The sequence below is a fragment of the Coloeus monedula genome (genome assembly GCF_965178545.1).
Source record: "Coloeus monedula genome assembly, chromosome: 5".
Taxonomy (NCBI): domain Eukaryota; kingdom Metazoa; phylum Chordata; class Aves; order Passeriformes; family Corvidae; genus Coloeus; species Coloeus monedula.
The window spans coordinates 48898411-48918077 of record NC_138785.1 but is presented as its reverse complement, the minus strand read 5'-3'; the positions used below and the strand labels follow the sequence as shown (position 1 = coordinate 48918077).

General features: G+C 41.6%; 1 protein-coding gene across 2 annotated transcripts in view; it reads left to right on the top strand.

Moving 5' to 3' along the window:
* Positions 1-6162, top strand: part of SLAIN2 (SLAIN motif family member 2) — a 34237-nt gene extending 28075 nt beyond the window's left edge. For both annotated transcript variants that reach the window (XM_082281758.1, XM_082281757.1), the window contains 2 exons: positions 1495-1804; positions 3526-6162. In XM_082281758.1, coding sequence (XP_082137884.1) covers positions 1495-1804; positions 3526-3592 — 377 coding nt within the window. In that variant the 3' untranslated portion in view covers positions 3593-6162. The remainder of the gene's footprint in view (positions 1-1494; positions 1805-3525) is intronic.
* The last annotated feature ends 13505 nt before the right edge of the window (positions 6163-19667 follow it).

The window sequence follows — 19667 nt, the reverse complement described above, 5'->3', positions numbered from 1 at the left end:
TTTGACCTCTCTGTCACCTTTTCTTGTCAGCTTTTCCCATGAGCGGCTTCATGCTGTGTTTAATATTGCTATCAGGGGAAAGGCCCCCTTGGGTAATGCAGAAAGGAATCAAATCCAATTCACATCTGTAATGAGGTAAATATTAATCTTCCTAGACGTTCCCTGTAAGAAGCGGCTTCAAAGTACAATCTCAAAACTACCAGTTCCTCTATGCCCCATTTAGGATTACTCGTCTCCTTTCTCAGTCCTCATGTTCTTAGTGGATCTACCTTGAAAATGATAATAAAAGCTGTGTTAAGGACCAGCTGCTTTATGTACAACATCTGTCAAAAACAATATAACTTTGGTCTCACTATTAAATGTTTATTTAATAGAGGAAAGAACAGTTCATGCAAATTTACTAAATGCAAACATGTTTTCGTTACGTGATTGATTTTATCGTCCTGTGTTGACTCTTACTGACCCACCCTAATCAATTTGAAAGCTGGTGAAATTTCATTCCATTATTAAGATTATGGGTTAATTTAAGTATTCTGTTCAGTGATAAATTATGTGTAATTTGAAAATATTTCTCATACTTGTGAAGAATTATGCTTAAGGTTTGGCATTATCAAAGGACTGTTGAATATTCTATCTTACTAACCTATCCCAGAAAGGACTTGGTAACAAAACCTTGCATACTAACTCAGGTACAAAGTATTAGAAAACAGGTATTAGTTACAAACAGGTATTAGTTACACTGATAATTTAGGTAATGTTTGTAAGAAGAGGAAGGCTATAAATTGTTAGAGTTTTCTGGTTTAAGTTTCATAGCAGCACCTTAACCTCTTTCGTGTTGGGGGTTGGCTGATGTCATCCTTAATCCAAACTACGGCAGTATACCAGTTACTAGGAAGAAAATTAACTCTATCCCAGCTGAAACCAGGACAACTGACCCCATCTTTTTTTTTTTTTTTTCCAATCTGCCAGAAAATGTGGGATGTAACCATATCTTTAGATGAATTCTAATTCAGTGGTTTAAAAAAAACAGCATAAGAGAAGTACCAAGATGCTCTGCACTCAAAATTTCATTATTGAAGGCTAATATACACTTTGAATCTATTTAAAGACTGTGTCACACTAGAATACTATATTCTTCAACGTGTTCTTTCATGGATGGGAATGAAGTTTACATGTTTCTGAAGCAGTTAAATTTCTTCTTAAGAAATATCTTCTTCTCTGTTTCTTTTGACTTGATGGATAAAAGTTATAGCCAAATGAGGATTACTTACAAATCCAGATAAATATTTGTAGTAAGCAAAAGAGGGCATTAGAGTTACAATATCAAAAACACATGACAAAGAGGACATCTGAATTCCTGTTTCTCATTGCTGCTTGGTTGGCTGTATTCCATTACACATCCCATATTGTTTGTATAATCACATAAAGTAATTTCCAGTTTTTAATTTCAGTAGTATTGTGACATAAGCTGAAAGTAATTTCTATATTTTCCAGTACCTTCTTCGAGTAAATTCCGCTCGCCTGCAGCACCGTCTCCCTTAGCTCTCCGACAGCCAGTGAAAGCGTTCAGTAACCATGGACCCGGCTCGGTTGCCTCTCCAGAAGCCGCACAGCTGTCGCACAGTAGTTCTTCACCAGGGCCTCTTGCAGCCCAGAGCTCAGGCTTGCCAAGCCCTGCCAGCAGTATTAACAGTACTACTCTTACCAGACCAGCAGGGATGAGGAGTGGTTTGCCCAGACCCAGTGCCCCTTCCATGGGGGGCATCCCAGTGCCTCGTAGCAAACTTGCACAGCCTGTTCGCAGGTGAGTCTCTGACAAGTAGTCTTAGGTTGAAGTTTTCAAAATTAATTTTGTACGCTATGTGTTTGTGCTGCTTCTTCCTGCAGTTGTTATTTTGATCTCAAGGTCTTCAGAACAGAAGTGGAGACCTCCTTGTGAAGTATTTCCAAAATGGTTTTGAATCCAGAGAGAAAAAGGTTCTTGTATTAAAGAGTGGAGGTGAATGAATGAAAGTGAAATCAGTAACGGAAGATACTGAACTAAGTAAATAAAGTCTTAGTCTGGGCTGAGAAGGCAGCAAGAATTTGTCTGCATGTGGTAAAAGTTACCAAAATATAGCTGGCAAGAGAAAATTCACTTGTGTGACACATTCTGGAGTCAGAACTACTTGCTTCCATAACTCAAGCAGTGGTACCATGGTGAGAGTAGTTTCTCTCCTTGGGCAGCTCTCCTTGGTGCATCTTCCAGAAGGAAGATGCACCGAGACAGAGGAGGCATCCATAGCATTTGCTAAACTTAACATAAAAATCACTGCAGTTAACCCACAGGATGAAACAGAATTTTTAGCTTAAACACAACTGTGCTAGCACTCAGCTACAGAAGTTTTTTGATGTGTCTTTATGAAAACTACTGCAAGAGAGACTGAGTATTAACTGTGAATGCCAGTTTTCACTGAAGGTGTCAAGTAGAAGCTGACATAAAGAAGCAGTCATCCATGAGAAATACTAAGAATCTCCTTAAACAGAAGGGAAAAACAATTAGTTTCTAGTACTGTAAAAAAAGATAAAATGGTGGTAAATAGCACAGTGGAAAAGTTCTGTTCTGCAGTGAGTGTTGGGCAGGGAAATGACAAATGACTGTCACAGCACTTACTGTTTTGCAGTTGGAGGCAGCACTGGTCAGCAGTATGGAACTTTGTGTAATAAAAAGCAGTTGTTTTGCTAGGAAGCTGCTGATAGTAGTGAAGTGTGTTTGCCCAAATCACAGCTTGTCTTACAGAAAAGTATTTCACTTACTAAACTTTTTATTTTAATTGCCTTTTATTGCCTTTTTTCAAGTTTACATGTATAGGACAAAGGGAAACAGCCCCAGCTTGCACCAGAGGAGGTTTAGATCAGATATTAGGGGAAATTGCTTCATCAAAAGGGTTGTCAAACATTGGAAGAGGCTGGCCAGGGTAGTGGTGGGGTCACCATCCCTGGAGATATGTAAAAGATGTGTAGATGTGGCACTTCAAGACATGTTCTAGTGGTGGATTTAGCAATGTTGAATTAGTGGTTGGACTTGATGATCTTAAAGGTCTTTTTCAGCCTAAACGATTCATGGTTCTATAATGCAGACTCTGTACACAATGCAATAATCAAGTTTCTACAAATGTCAGATTTTGATGTAAGCAAAATGTGACCAAATAAGGATTTGCCTGTTTATATACATCAGTGAAAAAATGGCCTATTTCAGGTGGAAGCAGATTAGGTTTGCGTTTTCACAGAGTATAATAGCAGTAAGTTTTCTGTCTATTTATTTATTTAGCCTTTTTTTCCTGACATGGTAGTTGCCAAGATACAATACATGCAACCTGAAACTGGAAATACTCTGGGGTTTATCTTAAGTAAACTGTATTGCAGAGAAGTAAATGAATTAAGTCTATATTTAAATTATTTATAAAATGTTTAAATTCTTATATATTGTAGGTAGAAACTTCAACAGTTATATATGAAACTGAAAAATATTTCATTTCATTTTAGATCATTACCCACTCCCAAGACATATGGCAACGTGAAAGATGAGAGTTGGAAAGATGGCTGCTACTGATCTGCAAAGCTTAATGCAAAGTTCCAGTGCTCATGGATACTTCCTCACCAGGCTATAAGACAGCTTGATTAAACAAACTGTTCAGATGTGACTCTTGGGATTTGTAAAAATTCCAAATCTCTCTGTCTCTAATTAGCACAAACTGGCAGAGATTATTATAAAGCAGCACTTTAATGACATCTAACATCAGATGTTTGGTGGTCATACAATCACTTCTACATTAAATTGCTATCAGTTCTGGGGGCTTTTTATTGCTTGCTAAAAATGTTATCAATATGAGCATTTATGAGAGTGGCCAATGTCTGGGCAAAAATGAATGAATGCCAAAGAAATGCCCATCTTGAAAAACGGCAAGGATAACTATTAACATACATTATCCAAAACTTCATTTTCAGCCTATTTTAACTCAGCAGAAAGATTGGTGAATATGTACTATTGAAACAAGGCTACATGAATCAGAGCTAATGTTCTGATTGCAGACTGCTACAGTGCTGGGGAAATAATGCTTTTGACAATTGTGTGAGATCCTGACTGGGGAGAGTGGTACGTATACCCATCAGGAAGAATCAGCAGTTACTCTGGAGGATTAGGCAGAACAGGGGGTCATAGCAATGACTTACCGGATCAGAAGGTTTGAATGTAGCAGACACACACAATGCAATAGTATAGATCACATCTTTCCTATGTTGACGTATTGGCTTTACATACTCTTATGTTTGATTGCCAAAAGGGCTTAGTTCAGTTGTACAATCTATCTAACCTTAAAAGTTCCTGGCTCAGGAAAGATGGCCTTCACTATTGTAGCCACATTTTTAACACATGGCTTGCTATTTGGGGAAAACTTTTTTAATAGCAGGTTTCCTTGCAAAAGAAAGAGCAAGTGATAATTTTGATTTGTTCTAATACCATACCACTATACTTGCAGCCTGCAGCAACTGTAAATGCTTATAGTTAAGGAGAAGGAAACACAACTATGCACTTGTAACATACAAATTTTAAGGAAATGAGTTGACTCTTGATGCCAAATGATATTCATTTAGGTGATGTTCCATGGTATGAGGGAGTTTTCTGTATCCTATTTTTTTACTTTCATCCATTTCTTAAATTGGTTTGTTTTAAATTGTAAATATTTTTACAGAAGATATTGCCCATGTGTGTTTAAATATGTACTTTGCCTTACATATGTGTATCTTACATTACTGGTAACAGAGTATGAAACCTGCTATGTCTGTTTACAAGCTATTAAACTCCTCTGGTGACTCTGACTTACTCTAACACATTTTGCTCAGAACAACTGATGTATTTAGCATTGAACCGTTGTTTTCTGTTCTGGAAGACTTCATGCAAAAATCTGTAGCTAAAGTTGTATGGGGTGGGACTAGTTAAGTGGAAGGGATTTTGTTTGAAGGTTTTTCAGTATTTTGGATGTACAGTTGATGAAGTAAGAGAATGTGAGTGGTATATCCTTTGTGCAATGACTGACAAACACTACAAGTTGGATTGGACGGTAGGTAGCCTTCAACTGCATTAGTATCTGAGTTTGGGACTGCTGGTGTATTTTGCCTCCCACCACTAAGAGGATAACTAATCCTGAAATTCTAGCACTTGAATTTTAGGCCAACATTAACATACTCCTGGATGAAAAGCCATGCAATACTACTTGACTTGGAAGAAACCAAATAGGAAGGAGTGGAGACTAATTTGCAGCTCAGACTACTCAAGCAAGCTCTGGGTTGATGGGTGACTTCACACCCCAGACCAAGATCTGTGCTAAGACTTCAAAGTTGGGGTGTCATATATACTGTAATTGTCAGATTTCAGCAGAAACCACCTTTTACCCGTACAGAGCAGTACATACCACTAATCTAGCCTTGAGTCACCTGCAGGTACAGGGAATCGATGTCAGTATCTCATGTCACTGTTCAGCAGAAGACAGGACTAGATCAAATGTGCATATTCTCACTAAAGCCTGATTTTTAATATTTCAGCATTTTACAAATCAATGCTGCAGTCTTCACTGAAGAAGGGAGAATTTTAATTGGTGGATTTTATCAAACTTTGCTTGACTTAAAAATTTTAGAAGTCAGTTTAGATGATGATATTGGGGGTTTTACCATGGCTGCATCAAACTTGCGTACATTTCCTTAAGTAATTCATCGCTTGGGTAAATTCAGCTTAAGTTTTATAGGGATTTTTTTTCTCTGCTATTCCCCCCAAAATACAGCAAATGACTTCCTGAGAAGACAGACTGTTTGCTAGAAAGCCTTTGTGCATTACCAGTTCATTGATATCAGGAAATCATGGGGCTCTGTGTAGAGATTTACTGCAGAATTGTGGAAATATGGATTTGATAAAATAGTGCCTATGATTTACTTAACTTATGTTTGATATAGTAGTAAGGGTTTTATGAATGTGGATTACTTTTTGTGCCAACAGCTTGGAATTGATGTATGTGTGTAGGCAGAAGGATTTATTCTGCTCCCAAAGTTATTTAATTTTTTTTTGTGTTTGAATGTTTTTGTAAGTGTTAAAAGTGTAAAAAAAATATATAAAATATTCTTACCACAAAATATTTCCTGGATCATTATTTTTACAATGAAATGTTTCTAAAAGCTTTTAGAAATGTAGAGGATATTATTTTATGCCTTTTTTGTTGGTTTTTTGGGTTGTTTTTCTGGAACTGTATTCACTTTTCCAGAGGTTACCAGTATTGGCTTCTGCTCACTGTAATTCACGAACTGAGTACGACACTGTATTTGGGTGAAATCTATGATTTCATTGACAAACAGAGGTGGACTTGTGCCTCTGCTCTGGAAGGACGGTGCATAGTTCAGACTTGCATGAAAAACTGTATTCTAAATTTTCATCCAGAGTGATTTGTATGGGCAGTTTGAAGTATACAAGCCCGCTTTTCCATTTTTTTCAGGATTTGTGCTCACTTCAGACCACCATATGAAACAAAATTTTAATTTTGAAAATTCTTAAATTTATGCGGAAAATTGAGCAATGTAAAAGTGTACCTACTAAGCCCTCTTGGAACTGGTAAGTACACATTTTATCTACCTTCTACATGAATGCCTCCGTCTTTGCCTCACATCCAAGCAAGAAGTTAGTTTTGAACTCGGTAACTTTCCATAATCTGCATTTTGCTACAAAGCAATGGATGTGATAGTAATGTGAATGCCATCTTTGTCTTATCTTGGCATTAAGAAAGGCAAGTTTAATTCTATTTGGTAGCGACTTAATGTTAAATTTAACAAAATTTAAGCTGTAAACCTTCTAGTTGTTTATCCTAGCATAGTCTCCTATATTGTAATTAAGCCAGTGGGTTAAAATGTTTCCCCCTAGTTTCCTGATGTATTTATGTAGAACTGGCTTCAGACCTGCTGCTTCTGAAAGGTATTTTTACTTTTAGTCATGCAGTTAAGTACCATTTGCCCCACTCCTTCAGGAAAGTAGAGCAGTGTCAAAATCTGGTAATTAATAGCCTTTCACCCTTCTTTTTTAGTAGGTTTCTGTAACAAACTCTTCTATATTAAGCTGTTGTTTATAATTAGTATCATCACCATATTGCAAGACTGAAGATTAGAAATAGTATTTTTCTCAGTTCTCTTATTCTAAGGGAAGGCGTGACAGCTCCTTTGGGTCCTCGTAACATTTCATGTGTGTGCCTCTCTACCAGCTGGATTGCAGTGGTGAAGAAACATAAGTGATGAACATGTAAAGCGCCCGAAGACTGAAAATGCTTATGCTGCTGGTCTTGAGATGGCTGCAGAGTTTAATCATTTAAAACTTACCTTTTTCTTTCTCAGAAGTGTTTGCATTAAAACAGGTTTGGGAAATGACCATGTCAGCAGTATGTCTGTAGTTCTCCCTCTTTTGATTGGAATTGAACAAACTTCAGATTAAATTTTGCTTTTTAAGTAAAACAAGCAAGATGTGAGGTTGCTTTGGTTTAAGAAACAAACCAGAAGCCCCACCTGCTCCTGACTTGCATTTATGCCGCTGTGCAGTCCGAGTCTGACACCTACAGGCAGCCTGTCTGTACTCATCCTGCTTCAGGAAGGTGAAGCTGGGACTCAGGTGCTCTCAGGAGCATCCATGTTTTACACACCACTGCCCAGTGAAGATGCTTTTGGCTCTAAGAGTTAACTGAAAGGAGCAAATTCCACCAGACTCATTCTCCACAAGATTTTTTTACAACTATTTTCAGCTGTGGTACCACATAGTGTTGTGCTATGTGTAACTGTCCTCTTTGCACTAAATGATAAATTCTGTTGGGACCACGTTAAACACTTAGAAGGACACAAAACATAACTGTAGTGATTAAGCTGATTTGTAGCTCTTCAGCATTTATTTGAAGGAATAGGTAACCAAAATGGCTTCTTATCAGCAAAGTGATTTTTGAACTTGGTGCATCATCCACCTATTACAAACGGAATTAAAACAAAAAATTAGATTTGAAGACTGGAATGCCTGAGATCTCTATGCAGTATGGCACTCTCAAGAGACAAAAGTATACTGTATAAACAAAAGAAGATAGTTATATTGTAATTGAGCTTCTGTCATCAGCAGCATAAGTAGAGGGAATCACATGGTTGGAAAAGACCTCTGAAATCAAATCTAACCAAGTGCCACATCCAGATTTTCCTTCAACATCTTCAGGGACGATGGCTCCACCACCTCCCTGGGCAGTCCATTCCAATGTCTAATCACCCTTTCTATGAATTCTCCTATGTCCAACCTCAATCCCCTGGCACAGCCTGAGGCTATGTCCTCTTGTCACTAGCTGACTGGGAGAAGAGACCAATCCCCACCTGACTTCAACGTCTCAGGCAGTTGTAGAGAGCAATAAGCTCCCTTGAGCCTCCTTTTCTTCAGGCTAAACACCCTGAGCTCCTTCAGCTGTTCCTCATTGGACTTGTGCTCCAGACCATTCACCAGCTTCGCTGCCCTGAAAGCAACAAAATAATGTAAATCCATTTTCTTTTGAAAATAGTTTTAATAACTTAAACAGTAAATACAGTAAATAATAGTTTTAATAACTAGTAACAGTAAAGCTTAAAAGAGAGTGGCATGTGATGCCTCCTCCCCCAGCATCCTCTCCCCCTCTTTGCTGCTTTTAAATTATCCCTGAAAGCTTGCTTCCATTGGCACTACAGGATGAGAGGTTCAAGACAGTACACCTGTTGGGGTGACTGGGATATGCCTTACTGAGAAGGTGACTTTGTGGTCCGTTCCCAGTGCCACTTGGCTGCTGGTTATCATGCACAATGCACAGAATACAGACTATATATTCTTCTCCATTCTGTTCTTTTCCCTTCTCTTCGCTATGATTTTTTTGAGACTTGGAAAATTGCAACCTTTCACAGCCCTGCTATGACAGGCTGATTAAAAACCTCACTAGTGCAAACAGCTTGGTCTAATGTCAGGCAAACTATTGGCCCCCCACCCAACACATGATCTCCAGAAGCTTCACACCAGCTACCTCCACCCTCCTCCAGTAACAAGGCTAAGGGTTTTTTTCATGGAAACTGTCTACAAAGCAAAGGGAAGGTGAATAAAGACACTTCTGTTCCGCATTGTTCCCTGCCTCTGCCCTGCTCAAGAGAAAAAGATGCTTATTAAATGTGGGAGTAGGTCATCAGTGACTTGACTTGGGACTCTGTGGCTTTGGCTGCTTAAAGCCACAAAGATAATCAGGAAATAGCTGGGGTGTGATGTGTTGGTGGTGGCAGAAGAGTGGTCAGGGTAGGGGGCCAGCATGCTGGGCTTTCCCCAGTCTCCTGCTCTTCCCAGGCACCCCACCTTGGCCACTGACAGATCAGCTACTGGGTTGGACAGGGTACCCCTGCTCTAACACCAACATCACCACACTGCAACTCCCAGCAGTCTCCTCTTATGGTGCTCTTCCTAAGTTTCCCTTTAGACATTATCAGCAAACAAAACTGCACAACCCATTACAAAAGCTTAGTTATCTGACTGATGCTTACCTGCCTTTCACTCAGCAGTGTTAATACTGCTGAGCGAATTTTACAGTTGCTGCTGGTCCCCGTGCTGCACGTAAGTGCCAAAATGCTGCCAAGAGAAAGTGAAGCTGGACCAAGCTCTGGAATACAGTGAATTTGGTTCCTGTTCAGGGCAGAGGGTAAAGCCAAATGTGCTGCTGGCTGACTGACCCCACTACATGCCATATTAAAGGCAGTGTGAGCATTCTTGTTCAAAGCTGTCTTAATGGAGGGCAGCAGGACAGAGTATCTTGTGCCACCATAAAGATATCTTTGTCACTTTCCTCCTTTAAAAATAAAAATTTTATTGAAGCACTTGCTACCATTTTGAGTCCCCTCTCAAAGAAAAAGGCAGTGGAGGGAGATCAGACAAACCCTCTGCTTTTCATGCTCTGCCTCAGTTCCTGTCTTAGCCTCCTATTTCTCAGCTCTATGGTGATCCATTTACCCCTACATTTACTCACCCAAGTACTGAGCCCCGGGCAGGGTTACATTGTTTCTGTTCATCTGTTCCCCACAGGGCTAATGCAGACACAGAAAACCGCTGTTAATGCCACTTCAAGGGACCTGTCTTCAAAGGAGTTATGAAAACCTTGTCCTGATTCTCATCCCTCTAAAACCATGCCTATATGTCAGAGACAGCAACATGATACCACCACCATCACACAGCCTCAGGAAAGCAGCCCAGAGCATCCCCTTCCCATCCACAGCCAGCCTTGCTGGCAGGAACCAGCTGCTCCTGAGCCACAGGGTGCCCCTGCCTGCACACACAGCACTGGCAGCAGGGTCACGGCCGCCACTCAAAACTCCTTGCCTGAGGCTGCAGCTGCACAGCTATAGCAGCCATTGGTAAGTAACACCAGGCATGGCTGCTGCAGGGCCAGCACGGTTGATTCAGTGCACACAGACCTCCTGGATGCCTGTGGGCGCAAAGAAATAATTCATTATGGTGTAAGAATGGGCTATAGAAGACCCGTAGTTGGTTCCCTGCTCTGCCATACACTTTCGAGGGGGCTCGTTTATTTTCTTGAGGCTCAGTTCATCATCACTGAAATGACTCCCAGGCTTCTTGACTTGCATGCTGGGAGTGAGGGGCAGATGGCTGCTATTTAGAGAAAGGGGTAGCCAGTCAGTTCATATCTAGTCTGACACAGTGGGGTAAGTTAAGAACAGAAATTTGGTTGACCTCAGTTTATGAGCCCAAATGTCAGAGAGCAGATAATATCTATTGTAAATGTCAGAGTGGAGGGATTTTTATTTTCCCTTTAAAAGAACATCAACAAAGATTTAGTGACTATTGATGCTGCCGTTCACACAGGCTCAGTATGGATGGTGCTGTCCACATACAAAAACATACTGGAGAAATATTAAAGGGACTTGCTTAAAATCATGGATCTGGTAAAGCACCCAAGCCCAGCTCAGCCTTCTTCAGCAGTAAAGTAGCTTTTGGCAAAACAAGACTCTGATAGAATCTGGCAATTTCAGGCTACCTTTTCCAGAGCAGAACACAGGGGTTTCATTGATATGCAGTGGACTTCTCACCTTTACAATTTATCCCCATGTGAAAATTAGCCCAAGGGAGTGAAATACAATCCTCTGCAGGTCCCTACACCCAGCCAACAGTGTCTCTGAGCTCTCCTGCTCAGTGGTCCATGGTCAGTGGAAGAAATGGAAAATTCCATATACAAAGCCACCTCACAACTTACTGTTCAAGACTTGCTACTGTGTAGTAGTCTCTGCTGATTTTGAACCCTATTTCCCCACCTTCACAAAGGTACAACATCAGTTTAAGACTCCTTTCCCCAGCCCAAATGCCTCAATGGCAGAACTGAAGTACAAAAAATAGGTGTTTCTTGTTAAGGAGGTCCAACCACGGACCCCCTTCAGGGCCTTGATTTAGCCTATCTCCCCCACTCCTCACCCAGGCCGTTTTCGTGTGCTGCCCTCCACGCTGAGGTCTCTCAACTGTTTTCAGGAGCAGATTCTGTCTGTGCTCCCACTTTCTGCATCCTTCTCATTATGAAGATAATTAAATAATACTAATTACCAAAACAAGTCACTGAAATCGGCCTACCAGAAACTTTGTTTCAAAATTTGCAACAACTGGTAGGTTACATTTACAGCCCATTTATGCACTCTTTTTAGCCTTTCTATTTTTCCGTTGGTTTTGCCTTTTATTACTCTAATAAGTACTTCAGGGTTTTCTTTTTGTTCTTTGCTTCCTACCCAGGACTCTTCAGACACTAGAGGGTGATCTTGCTTTCACTGTGCTTTCTAATCCGAAGTTTGGTCTAGTTCAGCTTCAATTCACCACATCGTCCTGAGCTTGCACTGAATTGTCCATAAGGTCCAGAATATAATTAACAGCTGCATTTATGCCAGGAAAGCCCTAGTCTGAGGGAAGATGAAGCCACACACAGCTGGCCATAAAAACCACCACCCATTAGACTTTTTACTCAGTGTCACATAGATTTAAACCTCCTTAAACTGTTTAGGATTTCAGAAATATTTTCCTACTGGTCTGGGTTTTTCCAGTTAAATGTGTGGCACCACACAGCATCATCTCAAGACTGTGGGATGCAAAAAGGCTTGCATTGAGCTACTCAGAGATGGCATGGATTACACAAGCCATTGCACCCCTCTCTTCTTGCTCTTAGCACAGCATTCAAGCAGAGCCTACCCCCAGAGCAGCGATGAGCCACCAATTCCCATTGGCGCGGCTGTGAAATAACTGGAGGGGTTGGGAGCCTGTGTTGTACCAGGACTGCTTCTGCTTTGGGGCAACAGCAGTGACAGCAAACTGATGCTGTTACTACTCTGCAACAGGGAGGATGGGTCAGTTTCCTTTTCTGCAGAGCCTGGCTTCTCAGGGCTTCCAGATCTGGGCATCTGATCCAAGAAATCTGCTGAGAAGAGCTCAGCTGTGACATGCATTTTTGCACAAGCAGCAGTGGAATTTGCACTGGTGTATTAGTGCTTCCTATGCTGGTTGGCCAACTGCTCTTACAGTTTGTTATGCCCTCAAAATTAAATTTTTGGTTACTTAAGGTCTTTCTAAAATCTCCTTCTGAGTTCTCGGATAATATCTTTCATTATCTAATAAAGACTAAGATCACTGCCAAAAATGTCTTGAATGTCAAAAGGCCTGGGATGCTAATGAGTCCCAGCATGCTGCAGGAACAGGGAGCAGCCACAAGCTTGAGACAGCCTCGCCACTTGAAGGGAAAATGTGCTTGGACACCTTTCCTGTGCCACTGAATCAGAGTTTAAAGAAGTCCTTACAATGAATTGCTGCTTGCTGGAGGAACCCAGCAAGTTGTCCTCCCTGTAGAGTCTCTCTGGGAGCAGAATTCATGTGTCTGTAGAGACTGAAGGTGATTGCTCACCTATGGCAGGTCCTACAGAGGGTCTCAGCAATACCACTCAAATACTTCAAGAAACTACAAGTGAAGATTGATTCTGTGGATGTTTGGCAGTGGTAGAGAAACAGAATTTTTTTTGTGATGAGGGATCACACTGTACATGCTGCCTCCTCAAGAGTACGGTACCAGTTGGAGCTTAGTGCACTTGTCGCCAGTGTGCAGCTTTGCCACTACTTCCAGCATGATCTTAAGCAAATAAATCACTCCCATGTATAACTTCTCCACCTGCACATGAGCATTATAATGTAATGACCCTAATGTATCTTTGCACTTAATAATAAACTCTCTGGGGATGAGGAAGGTCCCTTCCCTAGCTGGTTTTGCATTTGCACCTTGGATTTGGGGCCTGGATTTGTTTCGACTTCTTGGTGTTAGTTTGAAGCACCTTGGTTTGCAAGAATAGGTTTCTGTATTTTCATGGGAAGGGATGATTGTTATCTCCTGTTCATCCTCAGCTCCTATCCTGCGCAGGGCTCCCGTGCCTGGCAGGGTTTGGGCAGGGTTTGTTTGGGTGGACTTTCCCTCCTGGGCCTGGGGTTACTGCACGGTATTGCTCACACCTGTGTGGAAACACTGAGCACTGATACCCTACAGACGGCTGTGGGCAGCTACTCCTTTGGTCCCAGTTGGCTTTGATTTCAGCAGCAAGAGTCTCCTACTGATACTTCCTCAGCATTTAGACTGCCCACGTATATATGGGTAAAATATATGTTTCAAGTATTTTATTTAGAAATTATATGCTTTTAACAGTATGTATTAAATAAATATTATATATTTATTTACATTATTTTAATAATTTGATAAATTTTAATATCTTAAAATTAATTCACTAATCTCTCTAATATTTTGCTTTCTTATAATGGACTGAGCAGAGGAAAGGAGTTCTTAAGGTGGCCCTTTTGTGTACGTTTATTCCAATCCTTTGTTTTTCTTTAATTCTTTCACCCTGAAAGAAGGGGCTGACGGCTTTTTATTCCTTCCTCTCTCTATCTAATCCCAAACAGCTCTGTCCAAGGCTCATTCCCTGGCAGGCAGGATGCAAGATGCTGCCAGCTTAATAAATTGCTAGCAGTTCAGGACACAGACTTCACTTCTGGGCTGTGAACCGCACCTGACGTCTCCAGCTTGGGCAGATCCCTGCGATCCCCAACGTGCTGCCAGCAGCTCCAGCCGCAAGCGCAGTCACGCCCCAGAGAGACGCGAGGTGTTACTGGTACCGGCAGGTGTCACCGCGGAGGATGAAGGGCATTTGCACAAGGTACCAGACAACCAGGTAACCAGGGGCCAGGAGGAGCCTTGCGGGGTCACCTGGTCTCGCCGTGCCACCCCAAAGCTAAGTCAGCAGCTGCAGCTCACGCTGCTGCAGAGATGTTTGCCTGACCTTTCCTGGGAGATCGCTGCTGCCTGCCCGAACTATCCAGCCTTCAGCACCACTGCTTTTATTTGCCCCATCAGTATCTAATCCAAATCTCTCTCAAAGCAATTTAAACCCATTGTGCTTCTGCGGTGTTGTGAGTTTACTATGAAGAGATTACTCTCGGCTAGTGGTAGAATGGACACCCCAGATAAAAATAAATATTTCCCTGGTTTCATACCCAGCATTTCTGCTTAGGCACCACAGAAAGGAAATAAAAGATCTTGTTTATGAAGACATTCATGCTTTCATCTCTCTGGCAAATCAACAAATATACGAAGCCCAGAGTACATCTTCCTCATCTGCAGTGACATACAGGTTCTACTGATACCATGGTTTATTAAAAAATGTTCTGTTTCATCACAGTTTTAAAAGTGCACATGACACTGTCAAGGTTATTTTCATAGGATTAATATACAACGTTAGCTAAGGGAAGTACTAAGAGATGCCTATTATGTTTGAGATTTATTTCTCCCCTTTTCCCTGAGATATTTTTCTAGACGGTTTGAGAGATAATTTAGGTAATGGTGCACCTATTTTGAAAGGCTTTCTTATTTGCTGATCAGCATTACTGATAATAGTTTTTAATATTTGGTAAAAATTTGGCAGCAGGACAAGAAGCATTTTTATTCTATGGTTATGCAGTTTCTAACACAAAACAGCTGTAGCCCACATCCAGGCACCTTCGATGCCATGATACAAATGGCTGGCAACTAAGTGCAAAGATATTTTTTGTGTGTAACCTGAGATACAGAATATTGATGCTATTAACTCCTATCATTCCCATGGGGCTCATCATTAACATCCCTTTCAATACGGAGAAAGCTTTGGCGGGTGAGTAAAGAAATTTTTCTTTTGGGTGTCTTTCTTCAATTAAATGGATACTCTATGCTATGAAGCAACTGCTGCTGTAGAAGTTATAAGATTTATTTATTTATGCATTTTTTGACAACTAAATTAATCTGTGGGACAATATCTTGGTGTCATTTACTCTGATCTGGCTTTTTTTGCAAAACCCAAATTATGGATTGTATAGGGACAAAACCACATTTGTGTTATCTACCTCCACCTTACCTCTCTTGATTTATGTCCCTAACCCCAGGTTCCTACATAGCAAGTTAAGAGGGGGCTGGGACCCTCAGTGGGTGATGGATGCCAAGTAAGCCCAGCTAGACCTGGACCTGCAACTGCTCATCCATCCTAAAGCCCCACCATTCACCAGGTTGTGCACATCCTATCATCACTGTGCTCCCCAGCCTTGATGGCACCACTGTCCTTCACAGCCATCAGGGTCCCCCCCACCTGATGATGCTGAGCAGGCTGTGATGCTCTCAGGCAGGGCTATGACATCCAAGACATGCCTGTTGCTAACGTCCCATGACCATCTGCCTGTGAGAGCCTGTGCAAAGAGATACCTGCACCTGCAGTGCAAAATACCACTGACTCTTAAATCTGAATACAGTGCTTTCAGAGTCATCCTCATTTCACCTCCTTGTCCTTGTCTGATGGGGCAGGATGCTAATTTTGGCTCCTCTGGACCAATGCATGCATTAGTCATTAGGTCATTTATTACGACTTTTCATCTTAATCCTGATAATACTCCAGCTCCAGAAAAAGATTAAATGACAACAAAAGGGAACAGTGAACGAGGCAGACTCCTTTCTTATTTGAATCTGGGTAAGGGTACATCACAGAAAGGCATTTATTTGCTTAAAGAAAAACTTGCTGCTAGTAATTGTTTTACAGTTGTAGGGATACAACTGCCTCAACAACTCACTGTCAGCAGTCAATTTACAAAATTATTCTTCAATGATTCCCTGATTTCGTCTCTTTTCATGGACCAGAAGACCTTTTCTAATGGGATGGTTGGCAAAAGGCCTCTTCATTTAGAAGGCAGATCACGTAGCCTTATACACTTAGTTCTAATTATGAATTATTGGAACATTGCGACCTGAGGCATCATGCACTTACTTGTTGATTAATGGCCTTCAGACATCTTAAAAATAAACATGGGGGAACACCAAGTGCAACAGGAGGATTTTATCTTAATAATTTCTGCCCTTGACTTCTAACCCAGAGCTTCAGTGAAAGGATCTGTTCCCATACATTCAGAGACTGAACACACAGGGGGACACAAAGGACACAGCACAGCTGGGTAATGAGGCTTATGTTTGTTTCCCTTCCACACCACTTGAATTTAATAAAACCTCAGAGACTCTAAGTTGCTTGGGAGAGAGCACTGGCCCCAAAGCAGCATAAATACAGAGTAGGACTGGATGGAAACAGGCATCATTAGGAAGAGGAATCCATGAGAAAAGGGGGACAGCACTCCCATGAACAGAGAAATCACAAAGACAGCAGAGAAGAGGAGAAGCAGATGCAGCGCAGCAGAGGAGGGTGTCTGGATGCCTTTGCCACCTCAGCCAAGGAGAAGGCAAGGATGATTTGATGGGATCTCAGCTGTAAGAGGAGACAACATAGATGCAGCGATGACTGCTGCTGAAGAGGAGGGGAAGGGACATTTATCTGATTTTTTTGCACCCTGAAATTCAGACCCTGAGTCTGGTCGAGGATGCTGCCTGTGGGATAAAAGATGCTGATTATTGTGGAGATTTAGCAAGCAGGATTGAGCAGCAGCACCATGCTAAGGACAGCACAGAGGAGAGTTTAAGATAAACAAACCCAAGATGAGACATAACAGTGCTGAAATGGGGCCAGGTGTCACATTGAACAGTAGCAGAAAAGCCTGGGAGCCAGGAAAGGCAGGTCTGTCCTAGTGCTTCTGCACTACAGACAGCTGCAGGAGCAATGAACTAGCAGGAAACCCATGGCTCTTGTGTGTTCACTACCTACATGGGACAACTGCACTCTGCCTTTGTGTGGAACACAAGCAGTTTGGGGCAGGAGCAACCTCGATCAATCAGCACATCCTCGCCAAAGTAGTTTCTGCCTGTGTCTGGCTGGGGAAGTTTCTTAGGAAAAACTTAATTGCACAGATCTCGATGCTTCGTCTTATTTCAAAAATGTATTTTCTCAGTTGTTTAGTGACCCAAGCTCCCAAAAAATTTTTTAAAAAGGAAAAAGTCACTTATCTGCTAAGATCTTAGAGTTGCTGCCTCCGTGAAGGTGGGCTATGGGTGGGGATGACAAAAGGTGCAAAGTCCCCTCTGTGCTGCTGCTCTTGAGAGAAAGAGTGGGAGACAGGTCCTAGTTCAGCAAAGGATTGTGTGACACGTCCTTCCTAGCACAAAGACAACCATGGAAGAACAAGAAAAAGCAGCAATATCTCTGCACAACTAGACTCCAATTCCTAACTCTCCTAAGCCACAAAAATAAGTGCTCTGGATCTACATTATAAATATGATCAAGCATATGCATTTCATGGAGTTTACCACATAATTACCCTAAACTGCATATAGGGGATAATACAGTACATGTTAAAGGAATATTTTAATTCAAGGCAACAGCAAAGACTTTTCTTTTTCCCATGGTAAATTATTATTGCCCTATTAAGTCTTTAAATTTAATTTTATTTCTATCCATAGCCTAGGTGCATAGCAAATAAGGTAGAAATGAAGGGATTGTACATCCCCTGTAAATCAGAAACTAATCCTGCTAGGTCTCACCTGAACATCACTTTCACAGCAGTATTTTGTCTCAGCCTCTTTAGTAGCACCACTGCCTTAAGGTGCTGACTGAAAGCTTTCCATCCTCCAGGACTATCCTTTAAAGGCCTCTCTTCCTCTGCAAAAACCCAGCACAGCTCCACAGATCAGCTGGCACGGACATGCAGAGAGGCAGAGCATGACTTATTGGAGGGTGACGCCACTTCCCGCAGACCCAGGCACAGCACGCAGGAGCCAAAGCGGGAGGAGCGGGGAGCTGACACAGACATTAAGCTGAAATGGGAAGAGCAGTAAAAGAGGGGGTGACCACACTTTGCTTTCTTACCCATCCCCATTGGCTCCTTTTATGGAGTGCTCATAACTACAGTATGCACACACCTGAAGTGCAACATGTTTGGGATTTAGGCTTCCAAGTTCAAGACTCTGGTTTACCCTTAACTCACCTGGGATTTGCAAACCAACCCTTCTTGCTTGAGGCTTTAGAGCATGCAGAGAGACAGGCATTACAACAGCACACACCAAACCTCCTCTTGCTGCCCCAAACTCAGCTCAGTGAACAACGCCTGCAGCGACTTCCCTTGGGGTGTCACCAAGGGGAACTCACTCCATAGACACAATGATTGCAATTTTGCAGTAGTCCCGGGCTATGCCAGACGCTTTTAATCTCTGTCAGGAGAAGCAAGTGATTGAAACAACATCACACAGTGTGCTGAAGCAGTCACTAACTGAGCAAACAGCAAGGTTGCTTTGCTTATTCCTTACAGTACTATCAAAATTCCTTACAAGTTTATCCTCTATTTTTCACCTTTGATTCTAGTTGAATAAAGGGAAGGCACAGAAATCCTGTTATAAAGGAGCAAACAAAATTCCTTGGTTTTGAAGGACTTCTGCCTCTCCAGACTGGCTTATAGCACAAATAGTCTTCTGTGGAAATCAACCCCCTTCTAAGAATAATAGAAAGCAATATTTTTAATGAAAGCTACAAACTACAATATTTCAGTAGTCTTTTCCCTCCTTCTTCTTGCTCTTGCTAACTCTTATCCTTTCACCCATTTTTCAACTGAAGGACTAACAAGGAATAATTGAGAATGATATATGTTCAGGTTTACTTGCCAAGTCTTTTTATACTCAAATATTCAATTTGTGGCTTCCAGTAATAGCAGGGTAGGCAGTATCCTTTCTCCTGCCCTCCACAAAAGAAAGGAATTATCCATGGATTTAGATTACACTGAGATGTTCACTATGTGTGAGCTGGCTGCCTCACAGCCAGATGCTGCAAAACTACTCAGTATCACTCCAGACTCCAGACTGTGCTTTCATGATGACATGTCAGGGAAGCCTGCAGCAAGTTAGAGACAAGAACCATGCTCAGCAGCAGGTACAACGTTTTTTCATTCTAAACACTGCATGTGAAAATATGCGGGGTACCCACCTGAGGTGGAGGTACTTTCTGGATGGACAATTAGCAACATACATCATCTGGGTTCAGACTTGGGTTTCCCTGAAGGCAGCCTCACTGCTCATGTTTAAACCACGAGCTGAACTTTAATTTTAGCTGATAAATTGTAAGAAAAATCTCAAGAGGTCCTGATTTGTTGCGATGCA